The sequence below is a fragment of the Elephantulus edwardii genome, unplaced genomic scaffold (assembly GCF_000299155.1).
Source record: "Elephantulus edwardii isolate Elephantulus edwardi_28Jun2011 unplaced genomic scaffold, EleEdw1.0 scaffold00342, whole genome shotgun sequence".
Lineage (NCBI taxonomy): Eukaryota > Metazoa > Chordata > Mammalia > Macroscelidea > Macroscelididae > Elephantulus > Elephantulus edwardii.
Window position 1 is genome coordinate 1,471,417 of NW_006400092.1, and position 21,602 is coordinate 1,493,018.

At 37.3% G+C, this 21,602-nt stretch overlaps 1 protein-coding gene across 1 annotated transcript in view; it reads left to right on the forward strand.

Moving 5' to 3' along the window:
- The window catches only part of A2M (alpha-2-macroglobulin), a 65,386-nt gene that overhangs the window by 28,165 nt on the left and 15,619 nt on the right, over positions 1–21,602 (forward strand). Inside the window, exons 16-26 of the mRNA XM_006901761.1 lie at positions 1,079–1,243; positions 2,395–2,494; positions 6,804–6,824; positions 8,034–8,154; positions 8,694–8,922; positions 9,779–9,905; positions 12,535–12,656; positions 13,372–13,423; positions 16,381–16,464; positions 16,691–16,867; positions 18,008–18,095. Coding sequence (XP_006901823.1) covers positions 1,079–1,243; positions 2,395–2,494; positions 6,804–6,824; positions 8,034–8,154; positions 8,694–8,922; positions 9,779–9,905; positions 12,535–12,656; positions 13,372–13,423; positions 16,381–16,464; positions 16,691–16,867; positions 18,008–18,095 — 1,286 coding nt within the window. The remainder of the gene's footprint in view (positions 1–1,078; positions 1,244–2,394; positions 2,495–6,803; positions 6,825–8,033; positions 8,155–8,693; positions 8,923–9,778; positions 9,906–12,534; positions 12,657–13,371; positions 13,424–16,380; positions 16,465–16,690; positions 16,868–18,007; positions 18,096–21,602) is intronic.

The following is a 21,602-nucleotide window of genomic DNA, read 5'->3' on the forward strand; positions in this document are numbered from 1 at the left end:
GAGTCACTTGCAACTCATAGCGACCCTATGTGTAACAGCCCTAAACCCTGCTCTATCCTTGCTAGTCGAACTGCCTCTGACACACTCATCCCAACTATCCCAGTTACTGAATCCATCCACCTCATAGAGGGTCTTCCCGTCTTGTGCTGTCCCTCCAAACTCCCAAGCATGATGTCCCTTCTCCAAGGACCTGTCCTTCCTTACAACATGTCCAAAGTATGACAGACGATGCCCCAGAATCCTTGCCTCCAAGGAGCAGCCTGGTTTAACCCTCTCCAGAATGAATGTTTGTTTGCCTGGCAGTCCATGGTACATTCAATACTCTTCTTCAGCATCACAGCTCAAAGGCTTCAGTTCTCCTTCTAGCCTCCCTAGACATTGTCCAACTCTCTGATGCATAACAAGTGATTGCAAAGACCATGGCCTATATCAGATGCACCTTAGTCTCCAGAGTGACACTGTTGCTCTTCAGTACTTTGGAGCGGTCCCTAACAGTAGGCTTTCCCATTGCAATATGTCTTTTAATTTCCTGGCTACTGGTGCCAAGAGTGTTGATGTGGAGCCAAGCAGACTAAAGGTGTGAACAATCTCAATCTCTTCATCATCCATCCTGGTACTGCCAATTTGTCCAGTGGTGAGGATGTTTGTCTTCTTGACATTGAGCCTCAGTCCATACTGAAGGCTGCAGTCCTTGACCCTCTGCAGTAAGCACTTCAGGTCCTCCTCAGTTTCAGCAAGCAGGGTTGTCATCTGCATAATGCAGATTATTAATAGATCTTCCTCCAGTCCTGACGCCACACTTCTCCTCATAGAGCCCAGCCTCTCAGATAATCTGTTCTGCATACAGGTTGAAAAGGTATGGAGATAGGGCACATCCCTGGCGTACACCTTTCCCAATTTTGAACCTTGCAGTGTTTCCCTGCTCTGTTCTGAAGACTGCCTCTTGGTCCAAGTATAGGTTTCTCATTAGCACGATCAAGTGTTCTGGGATTCCCATTCTTCTCATAGGAGGCTTTTTTCTCTTATACTGAAATTAATTTCAGATAAATTTTCCCTTTTGTCCTTTAACTCTTAACAGATTTATAACCTGCTACCACTGAAAGACCTCACTGGCTTTCCTCAAGGTTTGAATAATGAGGAAGATGATGAAGATTGTGTCAATCACCCAAATGTCTATATTAATGGAATCATGTATTCCCCAGTAGCAAACACAAATGAAAAAGATATGCATAGCTTCCTAAAGGTAAATTCCTATATTACTATATTTCCTATGTTAACTCTTAATTTAGTAAATATTATGAATGGAAGATATTTATTACTTTATTCCTTTCATGGCATAATTGAGAGCAATGGAACAAACAGAAGTTAAGCGATTCCTCCAAGGTTGTTAATATTAGCACGTCTATAATAATGACAGAGCCCAAGCTGGAACTCTTTAGACTTTGTTGTTGTTGTGTATGGTCAAATCGGGTCTGACTGTCGAAAGAGGAGATTGCTCCTCCTTCTCCAGCATAGCATCTGGTGGATTCAAACAGCATGTCTTTGAGATTGCAGAGCAGCTTTTTGCCACTAGGCTACCAGAGCTCCCTTGTTTAAAATATTTTTTTAATTTTTATTATTATTAATTTTAATGAAACTTTACAGAGACTTTGGGTTTCCATTCATTCATTGTTGCACTTTTCTCCATGCCCACCCCTCCCCGCCCCAGTACACTCTTCTCTTTGAAAAGTAAAAGAAAAATTCTTTCATTGTTTAACAATCCCTCCCCCCAGGTCTACTGCACTGTGTAGCCTTCATTCTGAACTCCTGTCCTGACAATAATACCTAATCACATATCTCTTTTAAACAGTTTTCTCCCTCATCCATTTCAATGCAGTAAACAGTATTTATCCCATCTTTCTCAGTCTCCACCCAACCCGGATATCAGTCCTGTTTACAACAGTGGCACTATGCAATATTTGTCCTTTTGTGACTGAGATATTTCACTCAGCATAGTATCCTCCAAGGTCACCCATTTTGAATAATATTGCATGAGTTCCTTGTTTTTCAATGCATCATAGTATTCCATTGTGTGAATATACCAGAGCTTCTCTTTCCATTCGTTTGTTGATGGGCACTTAGGTTGTTTCCAGTTCCTTGCTATTGTGAGCAAACCGTGATAAACATGACTGTGCATTGTTTAGACTATTTTTTACTAAAATTTCCTTGTGACATTCAAACAATTACATGAAAAGAAACAACAGAAGAAATTACCTTCATAAATATGCTAATATCCCTTCTATAGATATGAACATTAACAGTTTATTATAAAATTTAATCAGTTATGTTTGTTAAATTCAAGGAAAATAAGTATGTGCTTACATATGTTTTCTAATAACTATATTTCTTTTACAGGACATGGGCTTAAGGGTATTCACCAACTCAAAGATTCGTAAGTTCAAAATATGCTCACAGCCTAGAGTCTATGCAATGCGTGCACCCCAAGGACTAATGAGTGGGGCAGGTAAATAATAATGATAATTAATTGTCTGATATTAAACCAAGTAAGTTAATTTTTTAAGAACAACAAAAAAGTGACAAGATGAACAAAGAAATATTTATGATTCAAATGTTAAAGTTCCCTGATTAAGTCCATAGCAATATAAACCAATGATATCTGTGTCATATATACTCACATAAACTAAACTAGGAGAATTATAAATCAGGCTATAAAATAAGCTGTAAGAAAGCTGCAGATATGCACCAAGTTTTTAAATGATTGAAAAATGGTTGAAATCCTGAGAGTTGATATAACTGAGGGCTAAGGTATTCACGTTCTACAGCAGGTGTGTGATCTGACAGAGAAGTCTGAATTGGAGAGAATTGTTGGGAAGTACAAGGGTGAAAATGTTATGGCTTGTAGTAGAAGAGTGCACCACGGTTTGGAATTTTTTACTGTTTTGTCCTAATCTACTACCAGAACCTGAGACCTATTCTCAAAGTTGTTTGCTTAAAGAGAAAAAGCTGACAAATCTATAACAATGTCTTAGAGACCTCCAGCATTCTTCTAAGTCTTTTAAAGTTTCATAAATAAATGAATGAATGAATGAATGAATGTATGTGTTCATGAATGAATGAATGACTAAATAAATAAATAAATAAAACATAATAGAGTAATATGAAGCAACCTTACAAAACAAAGGAAAATCTCCTATGTATCATAATTCTTTTTATGAGATAATATCTGTTGTGATACTTTTTTTTACTTACCTTTTACTGAGTATTTAAACCATCCGCTTTAGATCTAGAACTGTATTTAAGTTACTAATTAGCTTGAAAACAAGGTCATAAAATAATGCATTGAATTGGATTAGAAACTTTATAATGCTCTATAGCGATAGAATAGAGCATAAGATTCATTTTGATTGTGGACTCAGAGAAGTCATTTATAAAAATATTATATTTGATAACTGGAAATGTGAGATAGAAATGAGGAGGGGAAAAACATTTCCAGGCACAAGGTTGGGGGGCAAAGAGGTAGACATGTTGGCAAGTCATCCTTGCCAGTCAAGGAAAGATGCTCTTAAACTCCCCTACCTACACTTTTGCTCCCATCAAGTTACATTATGAGTTCATCAGCATTTGTTCCATAACTTAACAGCATAGTGAAAATGATCTTTGTCAAGACCTAAGACTAGAATCTATTGAGGAATAACAGTGCCAAGTCCAGTAGAGAGTAAGAGAGAAGTTTTTAGTAGTCAGTAACTGAAATGCCCAAAACAGCAGAGTTGAAGAAGTAGCTTCAGTTATGAGAAATATAATCAATAAAGAGCATAGTTAAGCTATTTTTTGGCCCATTAGTATTAGTAATAGGCAAATAGGTAATGAAGGTAATATGGACCATCTATCTTTATCCCAATATCAAATCAGTGCTATTTTGTAGACCATTGAAATAGAAATTTCATTGAAATAGAACTTACTTGTGTAATTTGAGGAAGCAACCATAGGTAGATAGATAGAAAGATATGCAATATTTAATAAATTGGAGTGAAAATCACCCATCACCCTATCAAGATTATTAAAGTACACTATCATGAGAGAACATCTTAATGATACAAGAAATAAGGTAGCCATGGCTACAATCTGTAAATGGTGAAAGGACTAGGCCTCATAGTCAAGATAATATTGACAACAGAGGAAGGGAAGGGAGAAATGTTATCACCAAATAAGGAAAATTAGTTGATTGCAGAAGAATCATAAGACAGAGCAAGGCCAAAATGTGTTACAATATGATTAAAAATATGTTTGAAAGTGCTATAGTATGACTGGCAAGATGATAGTGATCGGTATTGAATAAATCCCCAATGATGATTTGAAAGGGATGAGTCTGAATTATGAAAGATAACAAATAGCATGTGGAAACTGAAGGTCAAGACTCACTTCTCAAACTAAATAAGATGAAATAAAACTAGTCTAAAGAAGTAGAGAGAAATAATTATGAAAATGTAGTCCCCTAGCAAATATTTTACAAGGTACTTTTTAATAAACAAGGCAATAGTGTGCTGGTGTTGGCTTTTAAGAGTTAATTAAGTTTTCAATAATTTTATAAGCCAATTATTTAAACATAGAGATCACATAGAAATAAATTGCATCAAATTGTAAGTAATTTAGTTATACTCAAAACAAAAGGACTAATTGCCCAAAACTCTTTAATTCCTAATTAGAACATTTATATATTATCTGAGGTTATGCATGACTGAGGTTATCTGTATGATGAAAATGCTACATATTGATGGCTACTGTGCATTCACTCTCCACTCTGCAACCAATAACATCACGTTGTTGTATACTATCAAGTTGACGCTGACCTTCTGGCAGGTGAACTTGAACTGCATACTTTCAGGATTGTAGCACATCCTCTTGCCACTAGGCCACTAGAGCACCCTACCAGTAGTTTGATATAAGCTACAATAGCAATGATACCAACACAATGAAATCAGCCAATGCTGCAAATCAGGCCTTGATCTATTGTTAATTTCTTGATATCTGAAAATGTTACCTTTAATTTACTTAATCATAGGTGGAATTTATAATAAAAATTATATATTTTACTTTATTTCTAACTTATGTCCTACAAATTCTCTCCATCAGTAAGATTTATAGCAAACCTATATGTATATGTATATTTAACATTTACATTAAATGTAGAGAAATTGTGTTTATAGCCATTACATTGTGAATATTATACACACTAAATAAAAAAGTCTTCCCAGTATTCAAAACAAATTCAGCACTTTTGTCACTCATGTCATTGAACAATAAAGATTTGATATACATTTTCATTATTTCACTTTACTCAATGTAAATTGTTTAAAACACATAAGTTTGAATTGTACTTGTCAATTTGGCTAATGTTTTGTTATTTGTATACTTAAACACAACAAAAATTCAGGCAATATTTATGTTAGAAATGCATTCATTGCCAATAATATAAGCTACTTCTCTGATGAATTAGATAGTAGTCAAATACTTATTTGTCATCATCAGATCACTAAATTACAACAATGAGTTGGCTACAAATTAAAGAATTAGTCAAAAATTAAGGAAAGCATTCAGTGGGAATTAACAAATCAGCTATATGAAATTTACTATAAAATTATTATCTATTCTTATTTCTTTGTTACATGCTTCAAATCCTCTATCAGTAAGATTTATAGCAAACCTGTATATGTAAATCTTCACAAATTCTTTTCTAGAAAATAATTGTAACAATTTACTGATAACAAAAGGTAAAAAGAGCTAAAGATTCTAACTGTGCCTCTAAATTAACACAGAATCCAAAGCTCCTGTTTTGTGTCTATGCCACAGTTTTTTCTAGCTCCAACAAAAGACTCCACCAAACTGAAAGCGGACTCCTGCCAATCTTTCTGGACTGTCATGGCTCTTTCCACTTAGAACAGTGTGCTCATAGCACCTATCTGTTCCTTTCTGTTCCACATACAACCCAAAAAAACTCTCCTGTGTCCGGATCTGTACATTCCCCCCCACCCAGGAAATCATCACTCCCTAGCTCACCCCTAGATTAGTCTAAGACTTCAGCCTAAAATAATCTTCTCAAAGTTTTCCCTCATCACCCTGTCTAAGCATCCTTGGTTGTTAATGTTAGGTGCTGGTGAGTAGATTTCAACTCATAGCAACCCCACCTATGAATAACAGGTCTGAAACCTGTCCTATTCTGTGTAATCCTCATCATCTCTGACACATTTGAACCTATTGCTGCAGTCACTGTGTCAGTCTCTCATTGAGAGTCATCACTTTTTCAGCTGCCCCTCCACCTTTCCAAGCAGGATGTCCCTTTCTAGGGAATAGCTTCTCCTAGAAACATGCTCAAAGTATGTGAGATGAAACTTTGCCATCCTTGCTTCCAAGGAGAATCCTGGCTGCACTTTTTCTGAGACTCTGTGGCACAGCTCTTTGTTCTTTTGCTAGTCAATGGGATATTCAATACTTACATCCAACATCACAATTACAAGGCATCAATTCTTCTGTCATCCTTATTCATTGTCATTCAGATGCATAGCAAGTAATTGAAATATCATGACCTGAATCAGGCACACCTTGTTCTTCAAATTGATACAATTGCCCCTCAGAAATTTGGAGAGATCCCTCAAACAAATTTGGTCAATATAATACATCTTCTCATCTCCTGACTGCTGGTACCAGGGGTATTGATTGTGAATCCCAGTGAGATTAATCTTTTCTTCATCTATCATGATATTGCTTATCTGTCCAGTGGTGAGGATTTTTGTCGTCTTGATATTGAGATGCAATCCATACTGAGGGTTGTAGTCTTTGATCTACTGCAGAAAGTACTTCAATTCCTCCTCACTTTCAGCAAGGAAGGTTGTGTTATCTTCATAAAACAGGCTGTTGATCAATCTTTCGTCAATCCAGATACTATATTCTTCCTCACAGAAACCAGCTTCTCACATTATTGCTCAGCATGCAGATTAAATAGTTATGGAGAAAGGATATGACCCTGCTACTTTTCCTGGTTTTAAACCATGAGCACATTAAATGTTCTGTGATTCCCATTTATATCAATGTTAACTATAGTTTGTTAAGATCCATACAGTCAAATAAATAGTTTTTTGCATAGTCAATAAAACACAAATATGCAAAAAAATTTAAAAAAAAACCCACAAACATGCATTCTTCTTTTGTTCTCTGTTTTCAGCCAGGATCAATCTGACATCAGCAATGATATCCCTGGTGCCATGACCTCATTTAAATCCAACTTGAACCTCTGGCAGTCTACTGTTCTGTTTTTTTATGATCTTCAACAGTATTTTGCTTGCATGTGTGTGACTTAATGAAATTGTTCAATAATTTCACATTCTGGTGTATTACCTTTCTTGGAAAAGAAACAATTATTAATCTCTTCAAGTCAGTTGGCCAAGCCTCTATGCTCTTAATTTCCTGAAATAGACTAATGAACATGTGAAGAGCTTCATCTGGTAGTGGAAACATGCCAGTTAATTTTCCATCATTTCCTAGGACCTTATTTTTTGCCAATGCCTTCAGTGAAGCTTGAATTTCTTCTTTCATTACCATTGGCACCTGTTCATGGCACTTTCTGAACTTTTTCAGTGTCTACCAATTCTTTTTGGTACAGTGACTCTGTATTATTTCCATCTTCTTTTGATGCTTCCTAGGTCATTCAAGATTTTGCCCAATATAGTTCCTCTCTATTTTTTCACCTTGTTCATGACTTTTTTAGGGCTATTATAATCTCCAGGGAGCTCTAATGGCTTAGTGGCAAAAAGCTACACTGCAATCCAAAAGGCACATGGTTTGAATCCACCAGTGACTCTGAGGCAGAAGGATAGGCAATCTCCTCCTGCATAATTTACTGTTTCTGAAAATCTGCTGGAGAGTCATCTGTGGGTCAGTTCCAGCCAACAATACACAGCAACAATAACATTATAATCTCTCATTAGCTACATCTTTATGTGTGTCTTTTTTTTTTCTATCTCATTCCTCATCTATCATAGTTCCCTTTAGAAGCCAAGCCTTCATGAAAATGGAATACAGTTCAGAAGTGTTAGAGAGTCGCGTAGAGACTGTGCGAAAATATTTCCCTGAGACATGGATCTGGGACTTGGTGGTGGTTGAGTAAGCAGTTTCCTTTATGTATAAAATGCAATCGTATAAAGCTCTTGCAATTTTCAATTATTAGACAATTTTTCAGTATCTAAGCACTTTGTGCAATCCTTGTGTTCTTAGCTAAAGTTTGTCATAAACATTTCTAGTAATTAATCATATCACGGCTTATAAATTGCACAAATTTAGTTATTAGATTTCTAGAAAATTAACATAAAAATTAAACAGCCATGTATTGCATAGATTAACAACTTTAAGTTGCCATTCATTGATGAACAACTTTATATTAAACATAAAACTAGTAAAGTCAATTACATACTGTAATAATAAAATGAAAACTTGTAAATCTACTCTCATTATAACAACATTTCAAGAAAACTTCAAATTATGTCTTTTGTTTTTAACTACATAATCTACTGTAGATTATTACTTCACCTTTCCATCTGTAGGACATTCTGACAGATACTGGAAGAAAAATGCTTTTATTATCTTTTGGGGTTTTTTAACTAGAGAAACAGTTATCTGCCTACTTATTTTGTCATTCTCTCCAGCTCATCAGGTATGGCTGAAGTGGAAGTAACAGTCCCTGATACCATCACCAAGTGGAAGGCAGGGGCCTTCTGCTTGTCCAATGATACTGGACTTGGTCTCTCTCCTCCTGCTACTCTCCAAGCCTTCCAGCCCCTCTTTGTGGAGCTCACATTGCCCTACTCTGTGGTCCGTGGAGAGGCCTTCACACTCAAGGCCACGGTTTTAAACTACCTTTCCCAGTGCATCCAAGTAAGGACTTTCCTAAATTAAATGTAAAGTAGAAAGAGTATTTAGAATTGAACTCCTAGGAATACTGACAAACTTCTATTTATATATGCGCTTAGTGAAGGGAATACAGTATCAGAGTGATATTCATGTGTTATTTAGATGATAGTTGTTAATGTCTCCAAATATCAAATTACAGTTTAAAATAAGGTTTAGTTTTGTGTGTTTTAAAAAAACATCACAAACAAACAAACAAGGTTTTTACCTTCTATAGTTGTTAGGGCTTGTATTATGAATATTTATGACATGGAAATAAGAAATCGGTACTCTCATTCCCATTACTTTGGTCTTTCAAAGTTTCAACCTCTGTATTCCCATATGTTGTTGTTGTTGTTATGCGCCGTTGTTACTTTTAATATAGTTACTTTTCATATAGTTACTTTTAATATAGCATTCATTATATTTTAATTTAAAACATTCTTTGAGAGCAGGACTGGAATAAATCTTATGTAGTTTGTTTGGCACAGCTGGGAGAATGGTCAATGTCCCAGACCAGGAAAATAGAGCTTCTATAGGCAACAACAACATAGGCAGCATGCCTTTCCTATCCTCTAGTTCTACTATGCTCCAAAGAAATGGATTTATAAGCAAGATAGTAACCTTTACTACCTCTGGTCTCCCAACAAGAAAGAGCAGATTAAAATATTAAGATTTAGGTATCAGATCTCCCTCTGAAGTAGTCTTCACTAGTATCATCTTTAATTTTAGATAACTTAAAATCTATCTATAATTCAGTATGCTTTATTTAGAACTCATTCTCCTTTTAACCTCCTTCTCCAAACTCTGATTTCATGTTTCTCTGGTTCTCTTATGGTTTCAGGTCCATGTGCAGCTGGAAGACTCCCCAAAATTCTTAGCTGTCCCAGTGGAAAAGGAACAAGAGTCTCACTGTATCTGTGGGAATGGGCGACAAACTGTGTCATGGGCTATAACCCCAAAGTCACTGGGTAAGGCATGATCTCATTTGTAAGATTACTTGCTCAACAATTGCATAAATCAGTAGTAGCCTTTTATCTAGCATTACTTATTCTTTCTCTCAAATAGCCCTTCCCACACACAAATAAGCCCTAACTTCACTACCATATTTAAGGGAAAGTTTTTCTGGGTATACAATTCTCAGAATTTATTTTTTCTCTCAGAGTTTTATATATGGCATTCCAGTGCCTTCTTGGCCATATAGTTTCTGCTGAGAAATCAGAGCTTAGCCTTATTGATCCTCCTTTGTAAATAGCACTTCATTTTCCCCAAACTGTTTTCCATATTGGTTTTTTTCTTTAATTTTAGAACATTTCATTATATCTTGTTTTTCATTTGGAATCTGTCTTATTTGGAGTCTGCTGAGCTTCTTGAAAGCTTGTTTTTTTTTAATATTTGAGAAGTTTTATCCCAGCAAATTTTCAGCAGTTTCTTCTTTGCCTTTATGTTTTGTTTTGGTTTACCTTTCATCTCTTCATTTCCAATCACAATGTATATTAATCCTCTTGATGTTGTCCCACTTAACTCTACAATCTTGATTTTTTTCTTCTTTCTTTTTCCTGATAGTTCCTCAACCAGATTAGCATTAAAGAATTTGTCCTCCAGTTCATTAATTCTGTTGCACTGCTTCAATATTGCTCTTTTGTCCTTCCAATGTGTTATATATTTCTGAGATCTCTGTCTTAATATTCTTAATTTGAAACAGCTAATTTGTATGTCTTCTGATTTTATTTGGTCTTGTACTGTGTGTGTGTTTAATTCTTCTGTTGTCGGTGTGTTTCAATCCACCAAGGAAATTTTAACTGTCATTGTTTTAAAATTCCTTATTAAAAAGTTCCAATAACTTTCTTCTTCTGAAAGTTTTTCTGGTTCTGTATTTTGATTTTTCTTTTATTTTTTTAAAGTGGCTTACAATTATCTATTGCCTCCAAGACATTGTGATGATGGTGTGTTTGTTTGATATAACTGAGATGTGCAAGTATGTTGCACAGCTTGTTAATTTGTCACTGTTAATTTTTACTGTTTTATCCTCTATTGGTGGGTGTAACAGATGATGGAGGTTTATGTGCAATTGTTCATATAGAGCAGTTGAGGATAGATTAGGTAGGGCTGATTGTAGTCTTTAATCAATCAAGTAGGGCAGGAGTCCAGAGGGTAAAGCCACAAGAAGTATACACACAGCTAGATCTTGTTGTTGTATGTTACCAAATGGAACAAAGAAAAAGGAAAATATAAATAAATTAAAATTTCAAGACTAGGCCATAAAAGAAAAGCCAAAACTACAAAGGAAGAAGAATCAGACTAGAAAGGGGGGGGAGAACCCACAAAGAGGAAACAAGAAAAAACTAGCAAGAGAAAGAAAAAAGCTGTAGAGAAGACAGGATTGAAGAAATGGAAAACAAACAAGCCAACAAAGATATGGAAAACAATGGAAAATAAAGATAAGAGAGAATAAAGGAGGAATCTTGGAGAGAGGTGCACTTGCCACCAGAATGGTACTTCTGTCCCTGCTGTGATGGATAGAGGCAAGGTGTCCGTCCTGGGATGGTATGTCTGCCACTCCAACAGAAGGTTGGGGTGCCCAGTCAGGTATCTGCTCATCTGAAAAGTGGCTGAGGCCCCAAGATGGTAGCCAGGCCATAGACATCATCTCTTCCAGTCTAGGGAGTGTTGATAGGCAGCATCTAGTCTGAATGGAGTTTCTAATGGCCTCAAAGAAGCCTTTTGCCGTCTGCCTGAGTAGGGATGATGTTTGTCAGTCCAGAGGATGAGTGGAGACACATTAAGGTACTTAGAGATGGCTAGTGTGAAGCGATAATCTCTAACAACCTGAGATGCTCAAGGATAACGCACAGCCTCCATGCTGCTCTAGATGTGATGCTGTCATGTGCCACATGCAGCATCTATGAAAGTGAAAGTGCCTGGTAAGAGGCAAGGACTTCATTCAGAGGTAGTGGCCCCACTGATTCAGTGGCTGGTTGCAGGTTAGACAAAGCACAGTTCATAGGCTCCCATCTATGTCTCTGATTGAAGAGCCCTGTGCATGCTCCCAGCACTAGATACAAAATGAAACAAAGACGGAATATACACCTTCTATGTTGTTAGCCAGCTGCTGATGTGGACACAGCTGCAATTCTGGGTTCCCAAGCCAACCACAAACTTTCAAAATGACCATGTGGTGGTGTTTATGGTTCTGTATTCCATTTGTTTCCTTATTTGATGTTTTCATTCTATTTATTCCTTTAGTCAATATTTTAACTCCTTTTGTTTCCTTTTAAAATCAGGGCTCCAGAATTATCATAGTTCTCTTACACATATGTAATTTTTATTTTTTGGTGTCATAATTGAAAAAGACCTGAGCTGCTATTTGCCAACTTAACTTGGAAATCCCAGAGAATCCCACATCTTAGAATTTTCTCTTTATCTTTCCGTATAAAGTGTCTAAAAGCCTATCATCACTTCCCAATTATATTCTCAGTATCACTTTCTCTAGATTATGCTGCTGCTTTTTTGGATCCTGTTTTTACAGAAAAATGGTTACATTTAACATTGAATATATAAAAATCTTAAGGTTTGGAAATATACTGGCCCTTTTTTCAGGAAATGTGAATTTCACTGTGAGTGCAGAGGCACTGGAGTCTGAAGAGCTGTGTGGGACAGAGAAGACTGTGGTTCCTAAAATGGGAAAGAAAGATACAGTCATCAAGTCCCTGCTGGTTGAAGTAAGTAAGCAGGCCTTCCCTTTTGCTCCATCATACTGAGTAAAGAAATAATAGTAAGCTGGTAAAGGTAGCTGGAGTTCCGACTTATAGATTAGGAGTAAGGTCAAATGATGTATTATCGTGGAATATTTCGCATTATTCTCTCTCTTCATTTTCTACTCCTTTTCTCATCTGTCAACTTAATTCATTGCTCTTTCTTATGCTCACAATATTTGTTCATATGATAAATTTGAAAATCAGTTCAAATTTTTCTCTTTGCTATCAAGAAATCTACTGTTCCATTATTATGGGGGGAAATTTAATCCCACCATTCAGATTCTGTAAGGATCAATTGCAATCCGTTCTGTTTCCATGTCTCCAGGAGGGACACACTACCCTCCCATGTGTACTGATGTCCTTCACTGCCCAGAAAGTCCACATAATTTCTGTATCTAGAGTCTTCGCTGGAGCCTCGTTGATTGAATCATGATTCTCTACTTTTCTCTGAGATCAGTGCTGTGGTTTTTCTGGCCTCACTTGCATAAAGTCTCAGGTGTGGTCTGGAGATCACTATATAGTAATTGCTCTGGAAATTCCTAGATTTAGTGTTACCTATCAGGAACCAAGGCTAAAAACCAACTTATATAAACAAATTCTTTACCACCACATCTCTCAACACATGTATCCTGAATGCTCAGTACATTCTCAACTCTACCTTTTTCCTTTTCCTCCCAAGCCTGAAGGACTAGAGAAGGAGACAACATTCAATTCCTTGTTGTGCCCATCAGGTAAGATTAAGCCATAAGTAAAACAGCAATGACTAACATTTGTAAAGAATTCGTATGTATTATTTCTGTTCTCTCCCTAAGAGGTAAATAAGATCTGAAGCATGAAGGAAGAAACTTCTTAAAAAAGCATGCAATTGGAACAGAAGAATATCCCTAGCGCCTGCATCTGTCAGTTTGTAGGACTGTGGGGCCTTAAGTGTTGCTGTGATATTGGAGCTAAACCAGCAGGGTCACCCATGATGACAGGTTTCAGCAGACAAAAAGAGAAGGAAATACCTGGTGATCTACTTCCAAAATTTAGCCAATGAAAACCCTATGGGTCACAACACAGTAGTGTCCAATGTAGTGTTAGAAAGTGAGCCCCTTGGGTTGGAAGGCTCAAAAAGTATACAATGATTGCAAAAAATGGACTTGAGTGTACTAATGATCATGAAGATGGCACAGACCAGACATTTTCTTCTATTGTAAATAGAGTTGATGTGACTCAAAGTTGATTACTAACAACCACATGCACTCTACATCTTTATCTCTTGCAGCATCTGTGCAGAAATCCATGTCTTTCCTGCTAGTGTTTGAGTCAGGTATAGAGACTTGAGCAAAATAAAAATTAATATATGTTCTTGAATATTTAATATCGTATTGTTTTGTACCACTGAGTTGGAACTGTCCCACAGCTGATGCTCCAGAGGGTTTTCGGAGGCAGTTAATCACACGAGAGGAGATTGCCTATCCTTCTCCCATGGATTTAGTATCACAAAGTATGAATATCTGAATTACAAACACTGGTTTTTGCATAGCCAACAGTTTTATATCGTTTTTGTTTAGGACTGTCGAGTCAGAATTGACTCATACTGACCTTCTAACAGGTTTTCAGAGGTAGTAAATGGCACAGGAGGTTGCCCATCTTTCTCCCAAAAAGCAGCCAGTGGATTTGAATCATGTACCTTTAGGTTGGCAGTACAACCTGATTAAGCCACTAGAAATTCTCCCTTATCTTTTCAATATAAAATATAGCTTTATTCTTATAATGTTGTGTACTATCAAGTTGGAGCCAAGGTGACCATCCATCCAGTGGCTTTTTAGAGGCAGTTTATCACACAGGAGGAGACTGCCCATTCTTTCCCCGTGGAGCACATGCTTTGGGGATTTCAACACAGTTTCCTTCCACTAGGTCATCAGGGCTCTCATTTTTATAGTAAAGCTGTCTTATTTCCCAAAGAACTATTTGTTATGGACTTTATCACTATTGTCAAATAAATGAATATTTGTTGTTGTTGTTGTTTTTATGTGCCGTCGAGTCACTTGCAACTCATAGTGACCCTATGTACAACAACCCTAAACCCTGTTCAGTCCTGTACCAATCTCACTGTCTCCGATACAACCATCCTGATTACTTCAGTCACTGAATCAATACACTTCATAGAGGGCCTTCCCCTCCTGTGCTGTCCCTCTACCCTCCCAAGCATGATGTCTCTCCTTACAACATGTCCAAAGTATGTTAGACAGAGCCTCAGAATCCTTGCCTCCAAGGAGCAGCCTGGTTTAATCCTCTCCCGGATGAATCTGTTTGTTTTCTTAGCAGTCCATAGTACCCTCAATACTCTTCTCCAGCACCACAGCTCAAAGGCATCAATTCTCCTTCTATCCTCCTTAGTCACTGTCCAACTCTCTGATACATAACAAATGATTGCAAAGACCATGGACTATATCAGAAGCACCTTGGGATGTTTTTAATAACATTTTTTATTTTAATTGTAATTTTAATGAAAGTGTACAGAAAAATTGGATTTTGATTCATTCATTGTTGTACCTTTTTACCTCCTCTCCCTCCTTTTCCCCTCCCACAGTTCACTTTTTTGTTTTTTTTAAATATTCATTCATTGTTGCACAATTACCTCCCTTCCCCACCACCGTCCCCACCTCCCCAGTCCTCTTTCCAATATACCTCTTATTCTGGGCTATGGTTGTACATATAATGCCTAATCATATATTCTTTTTAAACAGTTCTTTACTTCATCTATTCCAGTGCAATGTTTCTTGCTGCATTATATACAGTAGCAAAGGAATGGAAGCAACCCAAGGATCCATTAAATAAATGTTTAGAAAAACTATAGTATATTCACACAATGGAATACTGTGCAGCACTGAAGAACAATCAACTCATAAAACATTACACAACATGGGTGACCCTGCAGGACATTTGAGTGAAGTATCTCAGTTACAAAAGGACAAATACTACATATTACCACTGCTATAAAGCATGTCTGACACGAGAGTTTGGGAGAAAAATAAATGAATATTTGTTGGATACCATATCTAAGATCAGTCAACAAGTCACTTGAGAAAGACTAAAGAACCTTTAAGGAAAGACATGATTTTTATCTCAGTGGAGGATGTTCTAATCTATAGCAAACTCATTTCTAGAATGTAGTACACTAATAAATTAGCATTCTCACCTCAAACTAATGTTAAATGTTACGCATTATCTTTCTCTACCACTGACTTCTGTTTCCTTTGTTCTGTTGTTGAGATGACACAACTAGGTGGATTGACATGGTGACTGCTGCAATGGGCTCTAATGTGTCAGGAAGTGTGAGGATGGCATAGGATAGAACAGGTTTCAGATCTGCTATTTATAAGGTCTCTATGAGTCTTTACTTGATGGCACCTAACAATAACAATCACAAAAACATTGTTGTTGTTTGATATTGTCAAGACTTGAAGTATATTAAATGTGTTCTGAAAAGCACAATTGTCTGGTTGGAGAGGCAGTGGAATGGTTGCAAAAGGTGACATGGACAAAAAATTCCAGAATTCTAGTCATCCAAAATACTAAAGAATAGGTTATTTTAAAAGATAAATTTTAAAGCTTAGATGTACTGCACAGTCCTAGAGCTCATCCGGAAGATATATGGTGTATGTAATTCTCATTATGGCTAATTTGTTTCTTTCTCAAGGTGCAGAGGTATCTGAAGTATTATCCCTGAAGGTGCCACCAAACGTGGTAGAGGAATCTGCCCGAGCTTCTGTTTCAGTTTTAGGTAAATTCCACCCCTAAGGCACTTGGTTGGGTGTTAATAGCTTCCACTAAAACAACTTAAATTTTTAACTTCTTTCTTCTTTGGGCTCATATATCTATCCCTGGGAGATTCACCTTTCCTAAAAATATTCATTCTTTTACTTTGTCTTATTATTCATTTGTTCTTCATGGATTGTGCTGGATTATAAACTCTAAATTTTATGATTCCCGTCTCTTCCATTTCCCAGGAGACATCCTAGGCTCTGCCATGCAAAACACACAAAATCTCCTCCAGATGCCCTATGGCTGTGGAGAACAGAACATGGTCCTCTTTGCTCCTAACATTTATGTTCTGGATTATCTGAATGAAACACAGCAACTCACTCCAGAAATCAAGACCAAGGCAATTGGCTACCTCATCAATGGTGAGTAACAGCACATGTGAGTAAAAACTTCATAATGTTATTTTCACTGGAATTTGAGTTGGTCCTTGCTTCTACGTTGATAACAATGAAAGAGTGGTTCATTTCATTATTAAATATCCACTGTTCACTTTTTTTTATTTTTTAATTGTTATTTTAACAAAAGTTTACAACAAAGTGGGATTTTTTTTATTATTTCTTTGTTGCACATTTTCCTCCCTCTCCCTCCTTTTCCCCCTCCTTAGTTCACTTTCTTTTTTAAAAAAATATTCATTCATTGTTTGCACAATTTCTTTCCTCCCCTTTCCCCCCTCCCCCTCCTCTTGTCCTCTTAGCAATATACCTCTTATTCTGGATGATTGTCTTACATATAATACCTAATCATATATTCCTTTTAAACAGTTCTCTCACTCATCTGTTCCAATGCAGTGTTCATTGTCTATCCACTCTTTTCCTATTCTCCTCCCAACCTCCCATGTCATTCCTGCTTAATAGCAGTGGTGTTATGTAGTATTTGTCCTTATGTAGTATTTGTCCTTTTAAGACTGAGACATTTCACTTAGCATAATGTCCTCCAGTGTTCCCTATGTTGTGTAATGTTTAATGAGTTCATTATTTTTCAGTGCTGCTTAGGATTTCATTGTGTGAATATACCATGGTTTTTCTACACATTTTTTTTTGTTGATAGGCACTTCAGTTGTTGCCATCTCTCTGCTGTTGTGAATAACACAGCAATAAACATTGGTGTGCATACATCCATTTGGATGGTTGTTCTGGTTTCTTTGGGGTATATTCCCAGTGCTGAGTCAAATGATATTTCTAACTTTTTGAGAAAACACAAAACCTCCTTCCGGAGTGGTTGTACCATTTTACACTCCCACCAGGAGTGACTAAAAGAGTTCCATTCTCTCCACAACCTCACCAGCATTTGTTGTTTGCTGCTCTGTTGAACTTTGCTATTGTTACTGGAGTGAGATGATATAGCAGTTTTCACATTGTTCTTTTTAATAAAATGGCTAAGGCTCGGAACTTTATACCAGCACAACAAAATTGAGGAAATTCACCAGAAAGGCCAAAACATTCAATACTGTCTCCAGCCTAAGCATACCCATTAGTGTTATTTCATGTACATTTCTGCTTCAGGTTACCAGAGACAGCTGAACTACAAGCACCATGATGGCTGCTACAGCACATTCGGGGAAAAATATAACCGAAACCCAGGGAATACATGGTAAGAGAGGACTGTTTGTTGACCTTTTCTTTTTTGTGCCACTTTATTATATGTATTACCATAACTATATTCACAAGTACCCAATTAGATGTGTGCTATTAGAGTAGGTTATGCTAGATAAACAAGGTTGATTATATTTATCAGAGGTAGTAAATTTTACGGGAGAAGATTCCTTATCTTTCTCCCATGGAGCAGCTGATAGATTTGAACTGAATGTCCTTGGATTGGCAGTGCAGCGCAACTCCTTACCACTAGACCACCAGAGCACCCTTTTTCCTAATAACTTGTTCTAATTGAGCTAGATAAATATACCAAGATTAATGAATTAATGAATTAATAAGCCCCCCCAAAAAAACCCCAGGATATATGTTAGGCTTGTTCCCTACATTAATTCCATTAGTTGGGGGGGTGGGGGGGGTGTGTGTTGATAATTTATTTTTATTTTTTATTGGTTTGCTTACAAAGTTTTGTGTTTCACACTGTCCTTCATCCATATTTTATTTTATATGATAATTCCCATTCACTGTATTTTGTAAAATTAATCACCATTGAACTAAGCCCATCATTACCCTGTCTTTCCTGCTCCAATTGGGATTTTTTCCCAACTCCCTTACCCTTCCTCCTTCCAACCTACCAAATTGTATGACCCTATGATTCCCCCATCCTCACCCCTCTGCTCTCAAGATATTCTTTTAAAATAATTCCCATAATCATTAGTTTGTTTTTTTGTGAATTATTGGTTTGATGTTTTGTTGAGTTTTTTTAATGACATAGCAAGTGAACAAACAAATTATCAACTTCTCAATAAAACACCTCCATTTCAGCTTGTATTATACATTTTTATAGATTATACTAACTTAATTTAGAATAAATTAACTAACATAAGGGATAAAATTGGAAGAAGACAATGATAGGAAACATTATATTTTAAGTCTCTACAACAAAAGGTAACTCGTGGTTGCTATGACGCAGACCACTGTGTCACTGATGTGCCAAATGCGATAATAGTTACCCATGGAGGGCAGTGTTTGGTGGAGCTTCCCAATTAAAACAAGCTTGGAAGCAGGAGTGACATCTACATCTACAAATGGCTTGCTTCCGGAAACTCTATGAACGTGGAGAAATGACGAAAGATTTACAAGTGTTCAGGTCTTTCATTCCTAAGGTTGCTATGAGACATCTACGACTCGATGGCACTTAACAACAACAACAATTAGAACAAGTTATTAGGTAAAAAGGGTACTCTAATGGTCTAGTGGTAAGGAGTTGAGCTGCACTGCCAGTCCAAGGGCATTCAGTTCAAATCCACAAGCTGCTCCATGGGAGAAAGATAGGGAACCTTCTCCTATTCAACGTACAATTTACTACCTCTGAAAATCTGCTAAAGGGTCAGCTATGAATTGTTTCTGACTCCAAAGCACAGCACAACAGCAGAAATATATATAGTATATCTTATATATTGCTGGTGCTGTGATGTGCTTTGGAGTCAGAAACAATTCATAGCTCAGGTGCCCTAGTGGCAAGGAGCTGCACTGTAATCCCAAAGGCACCCAGTTCAAGGCCACCAGCTGCTATGCAGAAGGATGGGCAGTCTCCTCTTGTGCAGTTAACTGCTTCTGAAAACCCACCAGAGGGACAGCTATGTGTCGGTTCTGACTCTACAGTACACAACAACAACCACAACAACAAATATATATGTATGTATGGGGGGGGTTGTGTATGTATAAAAGCTGCATTTGAGAATATTCTTTCAGCTATAGAAAGAAGCCTCTAAACAGGAAAGAAATAAAAGATTCACTAAAAAACTAAGAAAAATAAAAATATTTTGCACAATCAATGACTTACTCATTGCAAATATGTTTTTAAGAGACATAAACATAGATTATACACATGGATTTCACCTGATGGTATGCATAAGAATCAGATCTATTACATCTGTGGAAAAAAACCACTGGAGAAGCTCAATATCAGCTGTGAAAACTAGGCCAGGAGCCGATTGTGGAACAGACCACCAACTACTCATATGCAGGTTCAAGCTGAAGCTGAGGAAAATTAAACCGAATCCACAGGAGCCAAAATATGATTTTAATTTCATACCACCTGAATTTCAGAATCATCTCAGGAACAGGTTTGAGGCCTTGAACACTAATGAGCGAAGACCAGATGAGTTGTGGGAGGATGTTAAATGTATCATCCAGGAAGAGTGCAGGCAGTCATTACAAAGACAGAAGAGGAAGAAAAGACCAAAATGGATGTCAGAAGAAACTCTGAAGATTGCACTGGAGCGTAGAGAAGCCAAAGCACAAGGAAGAATCCAAGACACTAAACAGCTGAACAGAAGATTCCAAAAGGCAGCACAGAATGACAAAGCAAAATACTACAATGAAATGGGCGAGGAGCTAGAGTCGGAAAATCAAAAGGGCCGAACTCGTTCAGCATTTCTTAAGCTCAAGGAACTGAAGAGCAAATTCAAACCTCGAGTTGCTACAATCAAGGATGCTTTAGGCAGAATGTTAAATGATCCAGGAGGTATCAAAAGAAGATGGGAGGAATATACTGAGTCATTGTACCGAAAGGGATTGGCAGATACAGAAGAATTTAATGAAATAGCATTTGAGCCAGAGCCTATGGTGATGAAGGCAGAAGTTCAAGCTGCTTTGAAGGAAATAGCAAAAAGTAAGGCCCCGGGAATAGATGGTATACCGATTGACATATTTCAGCTAACAGATGCTGCCGTGGATGGGCTCATCAAGTTGTGCCAAGAAATCTGGAGAACAACCACTTGGCCAACTGACTGGAAGAGGTCTATATTTGTTCCCATCCCAAAGAAGGGCGACCCAACTGAGTGTGGAAACTACAGAACAATATCATTGATTTCACATGCAAGCAAGATTCTACTGAAGATTATCCAAAAACGACTGGAAGAGTACATTAGCAGAGAATTGCCAGAAGTCCAGGCTGGGTTTAGAAGGGGTCGTGGTACTAGGGATATAGTAGCTGATGTTAGATGGATCTTAGCTGAAAGCAGAGAATACCAGAAGAATATCTATCTGTGTTTCGTTGCTTATGCAAAGGCATTTGACTGCGTGAATCATAGCAAACTGTGGCTGACTCTGAGAAGAATGGGAATCCCAGAACATTTAATCGTGCTAATGTGAAATCTATACTTGGACCAAGAGGCAGTCATCAGAACAAAGCAGGGCAACACTGCATGGTCCAAAATTGGGAAGGGTGTACGCCAGGGATGTGTCCTATCTCCATACCTTTGCAACCTGTATGCAGAGAAGATTATCCGAGAGGCGGGGCTCTATGAGGAGAAGCATGGCGTTAGTTTTGGTGGACAATCTATCAACAATTTGTTATGCAGATGACACAACCTTGCTCACTGAAACTGAGGAGGACCTCATGCACTTGCTGCAGAGGGTCAAGGACTACAGCCTTCAATATGGACTGAGGCTCAATGTCAAGAAGACAAAAATTCTCACCACTGGACCAATCGGTAGCATC